Here is an 11,251-nt window from a genome sequence, read left to right as displayed (position 1 = left end):
TCCAGAAGCTGATAATGGTTCATTTAGTTTTTCAATATGTTCTGCATTTTTTATGCAGAAACTCAACCTGGGTTCTAAAAAAACATGTCATCAAGAACAATGTTTTCCTGAAAGCCCACAAAACTTTTAAAATAATTTGTTTTGCTTGTCATATTCAACTTTGAACTTTTTCCTCATGACTGGCATGGTTTCATTTCGAGAATTGGTGGGTGATATTATGGACTAACACCTAATTCTAGAAGCCAAGGGCCTATAGGTACAGCTGGTCAAAGCATTGATAAGACAAACTGTTCTGAGGGAATCAAGAGGAAGCAAGATTTTACTGGTGCTAGGCTCAGGCAGTTAGCATAAAATCGTAACTCAAATGCCAAGGCCAACTGGTACAAATAAGCCATTTTTAAACCACAATACTCTTGATTATACTTTTACTGTTTACAGCAAACAAAAAAGAAATTGTATGATCTGATGTTTTTGATGAGCCTATGAATCAAATCCTCCAGACCAGAATGTGCATTGCAGACATTACTTAAAAGAAATAAGTAGGAACTCCTATACACAGGCTTGAGGCAGTCAAGCATTGCCCTCATTATCTCGCATTGCAGTAGCAGTTGAAACCTTGTGCCTATGAAGAGCCCTTCGGTGCTTACGGCTGTGCCTTCTTTGTGGGGTGCCTCCAAAATCTGGACGAGAATCTTCAGTTCTTTTAGGATGGCCAAAGACAAAATCTAGAGGGTCTGCAAGAAAATCTTCTACATGATTACTTCCCTGAATGCATTAAACACATCACAGATATCGATTCTTTAGAAAATTCAGTTCAACTGATATGTTCAGTTTCCTCTTGTTCAAACTAGTTCTGCCCAAAATCTGTTAAAGTGCATACCTGGAATTCAGCTATTCAAATAACCATGCAAGGAAGAAGTGACATCTGATAACTAATATTTAAAAAATGAAGACTTAAAAAACAATACAAGCTCGCATGGGAGAAACAACACTTACAGAGATAGCAGTATTTGTGGAACCTTGAAACTTTTCCATTATTCCACCACCATATTTTACATCATTGATTCTCTGAACAGACCAAGCATCCCCTGACACATTTCTGTGACGCCACCTTGACAATGGTACTTCCATATTTGAATCATCAAAAACTTTCTCTAGGTAGTAATGCTTATTCACAAGTCGCATTCTCCAAGGATTGTTGCTATGCTTGGTCAGCAAACTGTAGTAATTAATCAATCTTAGATGGATTAGAAGCTTTTGCAAGTTTCTATACAAAATGCAAAGCGTATATATTAATATCTCACATGGACCAAGCCACTAAATATGCGTGTGTGTATATATATATATATATATTGAAGATCATACATAGTTGCCAGCTCTCTTTGTAAGCGACTCCCTTCCAAGGAGAGAATATGATCCAGGCATGAATTAAGGGCCTTGTCAGATCCCCACATCCCACTTAGGACAGCTGCAGCTGAAATTCATACCCTCAATTCAGACAAAAAAATTGGGTTTCATGAAGATATCCGTATCGAGGAAGTATCATCTAAATGTTTTATAATAAAAGAAACTAGACTGAATTTGACTACTGATTCATATGTATTCCGAATCTTTACATACAAAATAGGGAACTACTTTCTACCATGCACGCATAAACCAGAATCACCTAGTTTGAGCAGATATATCCATAATCACCTAACTTTAAGCCATTTGATGTGTAATATCTTGTTCTAGATGAAACATTATCTTGCTCTATATAAAACATTTGTCATAGCATAGCCACTAAAACCATACTTTAGGCAGAGAAGAAAAAGATCCATCTCCATACATTTTGGAGGGGGAAAATTAATCGCTGAATTTCTGAAAGCATTTTGAGTAAGCTAACCAATTCGACAAAAATACAAGGCTAAGTACTCCTCACAAGTTGATAGGTATATAGGGTTACAAACCCCAAATTTGAAGTTAAGAACCACATCCCAATTCTTTAAAATCAGAGTTGCAATTTAACAAATATGATATTGGATATGAAGACAGCACAAAAATAGAAATCATAAAATATACTTGTATGTCAAAGGGTATAGAATACAACTTTATATGTATAGTTTATAATATTTATTTTGTTATATTACGTTTGTGTCTGCAATCTAACAAAATAAATACTATAAACTAATTTAATATGTTTGTATATATAACAAAGTTGCATGGACATGGATATGGATACAAATACGGATATGGTATCAGATATGGATACGGCCATTTTTTAAGACCCCCAATATGGATACGGCTGGATAGGTCATTCATAAAAAATACATACACATATTTCTAAGTTATTCGAGGAGATTTTCATTACTTCAAAAGCAATATAGACACATAATTGCTACATAAATAATGATTTGATTTAACATTTTACAATATGCAAAAATAGTAGAGTTGCATTGGAAGATAACCCAAAAAATGGGTCACTAAAATAAAAAAACATTTCATTTGTCTTTCTCATTTGGTGTAGGTTTTGTTTATACCATTTTTTTTTTTTAATATGCATGAATGAAGTTCTTTAAAATTAAATTTAGGAAGATTTACATCAAATTTTTTTAAAAAATCAAATCACATAGTATCTAGCATGGTTGGAAATCAAGGATTTTTGGGCACACGTGGGTACAGTATTCAACGTGTGCTCGGGCTGTATCGGATATGGGAATGGATACCGGGATATGCGTGCCCAGGGAGGAGCAAAGGAGTTTCCGGCTACTCTGGTATATACTATTGTATTTATATGAAATTTTTCATCTTGTATCAAGTTGTAAATAACAAGAAGTTAGTCATATCTTATTTACGATTCAAATTTTAATTACACAATTTCTCATTTGTCACTTGTAATTTGTTTCTGAGTCTTTGTTGCTAGATAATGTCAATGTTGTCATAATCGATTTTCGCTAGCGCCTATGCAGGGCTTAAGAGAAGTTATTTTTGAGCATCCTAGACAGGAAGGATGCATCAACTCAAGTATAAGAACAGGCAGTACAATACAAAAGCAGAGAACTGAGAAAATGTGTTTGGAAGCAAAGGTGCCTGAAGGTAACTCCAAGTTGGGAAGAGGCATGCTTTCACTTACAAGGCAAATATCAATGAAGACGTAGAATAGTAACACAGTGACAAATCACTGACATAGTGACAAATCAGTGATTAGGAGCACCCATGACAAGCTGATTGTCTGATTGTCAAAATGATATTAGGCCAAAAAGTGGCTGGCCCAAGGACCTTGGGTGAGCCCATGGGGAGGTGTTTGTCACTTTGTCAACACCAAGACATAACAAAAAGTGCAAATAGATGCTTGGGCATGTACCTAGAGGGAAATTTGTCATTTGCCAAATTCAAAACATATAAAAAACACTTGAAAGTTCCCCTAGCGCATTTAAGGAACCTCCATTATCAATTTATCAAGATAGGAAAAGACAAAAGGTGTCTTTCATCCTTTGATCATGCCCATGAGACCTTCATTTTCAAGTTGTCAATTGAAAAATAGAAGGTAAAGGGACAAAAGAGTGTCTAAGGCCCCCATAAGTTTCTAATTGTCATTTTGTCAAATATGAAACATGACAAAAGTGTTTTAAGTCATTCAAGCAAGCCCTAGAAAATTTGATGGTCAAAAGATTACACTGAGACATGAAGCAAAAGCACAAGCATGCCTTACAAGGAGAGAGTAGAGGGGAAAAGTGAGGTTTGAAATAGAAAACCAAATTTTCAAGTTTCTAAAACTCTTTTCTTTCATTCTTTCATCTCATAAAAGTGCACTGCCAAGAGAAAAGACATTGTAGAAGAACTTGGAGAGTTTGAAAGTGCAGACTGGAGCAAGAAGCACCAGATCTCTCTCTCTCTCTCTCTCTCTCTCTCTCTCTCTCTCTCTCTCTCTCTCTCTCATGGCTTGCATAGATTGCTTGGAGGATTGGATTGTGCTTGTTGAAGGAGTGCTACATTATTTGAACAAAAAGGAATTGGATTGCTTGCTTGTTGAGGATGTGTGAAGCAAAAGAGAGCTCTCATTTTGTGTGAGTTGCTTGGAAACGAGGTAGTTTGAATGCAACTGGTTATTCTTTAAGTTTGATCAAGCCTACACTAGGTAATTGCATATGATCTCATTACACAAGATATAAAAAAGAGATTAAATTTAAGCATTCTTTATTGAATATTTTAAATTTTTAAAATACACTTTTGCACTCTTATGTTGTCAAACATTTCTCTACAATTGTATGTGATTGCAAAAAAGGGATGTTGGGCATTTTTAGAAACAAGGGTATTGTTCAATTTTTTTATTTTCTTGTTTTTAAATTGTGTTATCAGATCTGCCAGGGTACTGACCAGATCTAGGCCTGGTCAAAAAAAATTGTGAGATCAAGATTAAAAAAAACTATTGTATTATTTTAAAATTTTGTGATTGTAATGATCATCTTGCGCATATATAATGTATGGTATAATATTGAAATTTCGAACCATCAATTGACAATTATCTTATCACTATAATTGATCAATGATGAAGTATCATACTATCAAAGATTCAAAATATAATATCATATCATGTATCAAATGTATTTACAATTCTATATATTTTTTAAATTTTTTATATATATGTAATATTATACAGCCATACCCAGTCATCCTGTACACAAGAAAAATACATTGTCACACCAACATACTAGAACCCCAAAACCATACCTAACCCCATACCAAAACCAGCAACTTAGATGCTTAGTCATAACTTGTATAGAGTTTTGAGTGCAAGCCATCCAGGAATAAAATAAAAATGCTCATCAACACACCAAATAATATAGTAATCCTCAACTGTTCTTGGATTCACATGAAATGTACATAAAAAAACTGGTTCACCTGAAATATACATATAAAAAAAACCTCAAAAAGAGTAAATATTCCATAGAGCTGATTAGAAAGCTAAAATCTTACCTCCAGAAGTGTTCAATCTACTGACAAGCGTCAATTGCCGTGTAACTGTGAAAGATGAACAATAGATTAGGTTTGAAGACCAAATCAAACATCCAAAAACCCATTCATATCTATGCATATAAAGAGGCTAGGAAGAGTCAATAAACCATATTCAATTTCATATTTTGATTTCCAAACACAGAGGATCAATGTAGTACCAGACAAACCAAGTTTACAAGCAACAAATTTCAAAGTACCAGCTGCAAAACTTAAATTTGCCCTTCAAAATAATAACCTCCCCAAAAATTATATGACCACCACCCAAGAACCTTGGTACCTTTGACAAAAAGGAATTATGCCAAAAAACTTTAACCCTGAATCAAAATAATAATGAAAATATTACCAAACATCTACTCTAATCATCCAACTGAGAAATCAAGGTACCGTATCCTTTTGCTTTCAAGCACATGTTGCACCACAAATGTTATAATCTTTAAAAGGAACATTCCTGTTTGAAACACCAATGTCTCTATATGGTTTACAGAAATGATAAGTTATGTAAACATACATCTATTATGTAGGGACATGTCAGATGTGCAGATACAGTTATGTTCTTGTCTGTAGGAAGAAATCAATACATCAGTCGTATCTAAGGATGCTGCCAGCAGTTATCTGTCAGTTTTGGAGGAACAAAAAATCACAAGTTAAGAATCACTTGTGCAGCCAAATTTATAGGTCAGTTATGCAGCCAACAATTATGGGTTAGTTACTATCAGTCATTCAGTCATTAAAGATATACCAGTTCCAACAAAACATAGAATTTATGCCTACAATTCTCTGAAATTTGTGATGAAATGAAACCTTCCGGCACAATTGATGTTTTGTGAGAAGTAGATCATGAAGATTATTACATTGGGAGCCGATGGGAAAGGTTTAGATACAGATACAACCATGACTCTTCAAATGTAGAGGACATATTTAAGCAGAATTATTATTTCAAAATAAAAAGGAACATGAACAGCAGTAAATTGCACACAGATAAAGCCAGAGACAAGTGGAGATGAGAAAGATTTCATGATATTGCTTTAGGTTCTGTTGTTGTATCTTAGGGAAAAGTGGATTGAATACAGTTCTAGCAAACCTTAAAAAACCTAATTATCATGAAGAAGCCTGTCAAATACGTTCATGTGAGGATATGTATTGAAGATGTACCCTCAATTGTTGTCAAAAAACTCACCAACTTGTCTAGTCACTAGCAAATAGTGTATCGTAACTGGGCCTTTAAATTATCTGTTTACTCACAAGCAACTACAAGTCCCTACTGTTAACTCGCATATCTACACCCAGAAAAGGCTGCCTATAAAAAACCAGTTAAAACTTGTCTACCCTTACCCATGAGAGGTCAATGGCTTAAAAACAGCCAAACTCTCCAAACCACTACCCATGCCTATAAATGGTCCTAACTAAAAACTATCAAAACTCCCCTACCTGTGCCCAAAACAGTCAAAACTTACCTGCCTTGCTGATTTTTTTCTCTTATGCTCTCAACTTCTTGAGTCTCATTGCATCGATTTTCAACTGATTTGAACGAGTCTCAAGAGACATCCGACCAATTTGATGGATTTCTTAACTGGATTTGAAAGGTATGTAACTCTCAGGATATTTTTGGATTTAGGGTTTTTACTATTTTTCAATCTTACACTATGATGCATTCCCTATAAATTTCCAGCCGCTCTTGTCCCCAGGACATTTTGGGAATATGGGGATGGCTAGGAAATGTCCCCAGAGCTCTCCAATCAGAAAATTATAGGAGGTATTCCAGAAACATAGGAAACTGGCATGGGATGGCCAGCCATCCCTTATGGACCAGTAAGAATTGGATATTGAATTCACATAAAATTAACCAGATACCTGTGAAAGTGCTTTTACATGTTCTTCCATTGCTTCCAAAAGCATATTTTTAAAAGCTCCATTCATTGATGCCAGATTAGCAGCTACAGATGCAGCATCATAACCTGTAATTATTGACTGACATAAGCTTTTTGTTTGAAGCTTGAATTTGAATCCAACATCAGATCTGTTCTAACAATGATCTATTTTGTCCATATTTAACAGAAGAATTGGATTTATTCATGTCTAGCTGAAAAACCATTATGTCATTGACCTTCGGTCTTCTAAGTTGTGGTATGTGTATGGAACTACCATTAACAGGTAGTATCAGTACAGATTCCCTGTCATTCTCGATATCAAACTTATGTCACCCCAAACTACTTTCACATTCTTGTGCAGTCTTATCCAATGAGCTTTCTGGAACAGCTCACAGAGCCACCTGAACAGATGTAAGATCATTTTCTTTAGCATCATTGAGACATGTTACGAATAATTCAGCATCCATTGTACAATTATAGTGAATGCAAGACCTGCTGTGTACAAATCAGGTAAACAGTGATCATGCATGATCCAGTGTACCATCATTGTTTTCACCTTTAATTCAGTTCGCATGCTTGCAAGACCTAGTGCACTAGCCTATTGCTACTTTATCCATTTATCAATTCCTGAATACTCAAGGAGAGACAGATAAAACAACTTTGTATGGCTATTGCCCGAAATCACATATGAATTTTGGAGTTAAGCCAATTCACTCATCTTGTTTGAGATATTCCAATATTTTTGTATTGCAGTAAAATTTCAAAAAAGAACTCACAAATCTTGTACCTTGTGCCCGTAGGACCTTTTACAAAACCTGATTCAGCTCTAATGTTATGTAAGATGATTTTATAATGTATATGATAACTGCCTTATCTATGAGTAATTGAAATTTTCTCTGTTTTTTAATTTTCCAATTTTGCATCCCTCTGTCCCATGCTGTCTCCATCCCAAATAGATTGTGGAACATAACTATTTGTTTTCTTTCATTATTGTTGTAGTCAAGCATTTCTAGGGTTTCTATCTTTTATTTTATGTATCTTGTTTTCTCCATTTTCTTCTTTCTTTTAAAGCTAGGGTTTACAAATTTGAAATTTGAAACATGCTTGCTTTTTTATGTTTGCTGAGGTTTGCTAAGGTTTCCTATTTTTCAAGATAGAGATGGCACCCTTAGATAGCCATAGTGGAAGCGAGTCCAAGAATCCTATTATTAGGAAGTATGGCACACTGAGTTCAGAGGCAAGACTGGTGGTGTGCAATTATTGCGGCTTTCAAATAAGAGGAAGCATTGATCACCTCAAATATTACCTTGCACAAATTTCTAGCCATGATGTGCAGATGTATAATTCAATAGAACTTAAGGTTATACATGAGATAAAGACTCTCCTTGCTAACTATGTAAAGGACAAAATAGAAAATACGATGATAATTAAGACAACTACGGCTGTGATGAATCCTACTCCCAGATTAGAGACTAACTTAGTAAGCCCTTTGCTAGCCCATAGAGGTAGGGCCCATCCATTGTAGAGAGTTCTAACTAATTGCATTTACAAGTATTCTTTGTTCTTTTGTAATGTTCCTAGTGTGCAGCCTTTGCTTGCAAGTACTACTTATAACTAGGAGAAACATCATGAGACAAGGATGTCACCTACAAATTTTTGGTATTATAACATACAATTCAATGTTGTGAGGAACCCATATTAAAAATCGTTGGCCAATGCATTGGTTGTCAAAAAAATTTCATGGCATCTAATCCCAATGTATTGAATAGACTCTAGTTGAAGGAAGTCATGAAACATAGAGTGGTGATAGCAGAAGATCAAAAAACAATTTGGCACAAAAAGGGCTGAAATATTTTGTTTGACTTTGAAAAGATATAAGGAGCAACATATTAGTCAACTTTCTAGTGGCTTCTAATGGCTATTTTGTGTTCTTGAATTCAATTGATGCCTCTCACAGAATTAAAAATGCTAAGACTTTGTGCAATATCAGGAGTTTCTAACATCCCAGCACCTTGCCCTTCTTGCTGATCTTTAGCATTCGCCCAAACTTTTCGCAGACTATTCTCCCAATAAAACCTGCCAATATAACTTTTAACATAAGCCCTAATGAGTGGATTTCCTATGCTTTCTCTCTTTACGATGTGCCTAACTGACCCATTGTCATGGTCCCTACTTCACTACCAACTTCTACCATTTCCTCCACAAGTAATGTTTAGACAGTCATTCTAAAGTGAGGTACCAATAGTGCTGCTGATTGTTAAGGCCTCCAAGCTGAATTTATCAAATATGATCCGGATTTTTTTGGCCTCCCCTTCAACAAAGATTTTCAACAGAGTTCTTTGTTCAAAGTTTCCCTGATCTTGGTCTCAACATAAATTCATTCTATTCATGGCTCTAGGAATCTCTCCAATCCTAGCAACTATAGGACTATAATGATTGGTCATACATTTGTCAAACTTTTTGCCACAATGTCAGACATGCAATTTTTTTACGAGTACCTAGAGAAAGGTAATGTTTGAGCTTGTGGGAAAGCTAGCTTCAAGGGAGATTATCAAACCATTGACCACATATTTACACTCTAGGCTATTGTTGAGAAGGCTCACCACTGCTCTTCCATAGTCTTTTGTTGTTTATAGACTTCTCAAAGGACTTTGACTCAATTGGGAGACACTTGCTTTTCCAACAAAAACATGATGTCGGCATTTTGGATTCTCTCATTAGCATTGCTTGTAGGCTTTATGAAATTTATTGGTCAACTTCATGCTTACAATATCTTCAACTTAATGAGGAGAACAATTGGGGTCAAACAAGGGTGTCCTATCTCCAACCCTCTGTAACATCTACATTGGCAAGTTGGTGGAGCTTCTTTGACTACATACTCATATGGATGATAGTTGCAATTTTACATGAGGGGTTATTGCTAATCTATTTGTTGATGATATTGTTCTTCTCTCTCATTCTGCCAAAGGATTGCAACAACAATTTGATGCCCTGGCTCGCTTTTGTTACTTTCACTAGCTTGTGGTCAACCTTAATAAAACTAAATTCATGATTTTCAACATCTCCAAACATCTTCTTTCTAGATTCTAGTTATTTCACAAGGAAGAAACCTCGGAGATCACATCCACTTATACATACTTGGGGGCCCAATTGTCTAGTCCCTCCAACATGAAGCCCACCTCACATTCATGTATTTGGAAGGGATATGCCTCTCTCTATCTTGGAAGGTCAATATTTATAAATCCACTTCCAATATATCCCTTCAAAGATATGTCTTTTTGATATTATCATCAAATCTACCACTTTGTATGGCCTTGATGTTTGAGGGCCTAGCTTGGGATTCGTTGATTAGGCCTATGTTGAGAGAGTCCAAATAATTCTCATGCTACAATGCATTATTACATGTTCCTCAAAACATTGTCCAACCTAAATTTGTTGCCTAACTACAGCGTCTTGAGGCTACCTACCAACTTGATTTCTACATACACAAACTTAATCCTGTGGAATATTTCACTTCTATTTGTGACAAATATCTATACTTAACTCTTCATGCTTCCAAGAGGATTGCTTCATTAAGCCTATTTTGGCACTATCATTGTTGGTACACTGATACTAGCTCACTCCTTTTTGCTGGCATCAATATTGATAAACTACCTCCTTTCATGTATTCCTTGGATGCTCCTCCTTGCTCCTTCCTTTGAAGGGGACCATAACAAGACCAACTATAAGGGAGATCTACAAGCAATACATCCAAGTCACATGGAAATCTTGTGCCACTCAGCCCAAATCTTTCTTTCTATGCCAAGCATTTTTTACAAGTGGAGGACAGTGTTTACATCGTCCGCACTATCTCCAGCGTCATTGATCACATGGCTTGAGGATTACCCTTGGAAAAATGAGGGTGTGTTCCCAACAACTATTGTTTGATATAAACCACCAAATTCCTTGATCTAACTAGATTTGTAATCATTGCTCTCTACATGAGGTAGACACCAAGAAACATTTCATCTTCAAATGCCTACTATGAGAACGGAGGGAGATGCAACTGGCTCTCTAAGGACTCAAGAACAATCTTTCTACTTTCTTCAAATATCCAGCCCAATGGTGTTGAGCCTTTATCTTTGGGAAGCCATCATTGGTTAACACAAAACCTTACATAAGGCCTCTCAAGATTCTAGCGGCCCCAGGTTGATCACCTCCTTGGAACACATCTAGGAAACTAGCAACTCTAAATGGCCTTCGGATACCACTACTCTTATCAATGTAGATAGACTTGTGAGCTGACATCTCTCACTTCTACCTCAACATGTTCATCCTCAGCAACGCGGTCCTATGTTTCTGCTCATTGTTCATAGACATTATAATATAAGCCTTGTAATGCACTAACT

At 35.8% G+C, this 11,251-nt stretch overlaps 1 protein-coding gene across 2 annotated transcripts in view; it reads right to left on the bottom strand.

The window, feature by feature from the left end:
* Positions 1-378: 378 nt before the first annotated feature.
* The window catches only part of LOC131065722 (uncharacterized), an 89,302-nt gene continuing 78,429 nt past the window's right edge, over positions 379-11,251 (bottom strand). Inside the window, exons 3-6 of one of the 2 annotated variants that reach the window (XM_058000330.2) lie at positions 4,957-5,001; positions 1,366-1,474; positions 997-1,219; positions 379-734 (exon numbers count right to left, since the gene is read on the bottom strand). In XM_058000330.2, coding sequence (XP_057856313.1) covers positions 726-734; positions 997-1,219; positions 1,366-1,474; positions 4,957-5,001 — 386 coding nt within the window. In that variant the 3' untranslated portion in view covers positions 379-725. Of the gene's footprint in view, positions 766-996; positions 1,220-1,365; positions 1,475-4,956; positions 5,002-11,251 lie in introns of both variants that reach the window. The other variant, XM_058000328.2, reaches the window with a different exon arrangement.

This window comes from Cryptomeria japonica, chromosome 7, assembly GCF_030272615.1.
Source record: "Cryptomeria japonica chromosome 7, Sugi_1.0, whole genome shotgun sequence".
NCBI classification, from domain to species: domain Eukaryota; kingdom Viridiplantae; phylum Streptophyta; class Pinopsida; order Cupressales; family Cupressaceae; genus Cryptomeria; species Cryptomeria japonica.
Note: the sequence above shows the minus strand (reverse complement) of the source record. Positions and strands in the feature narration are given on the sequence as shown.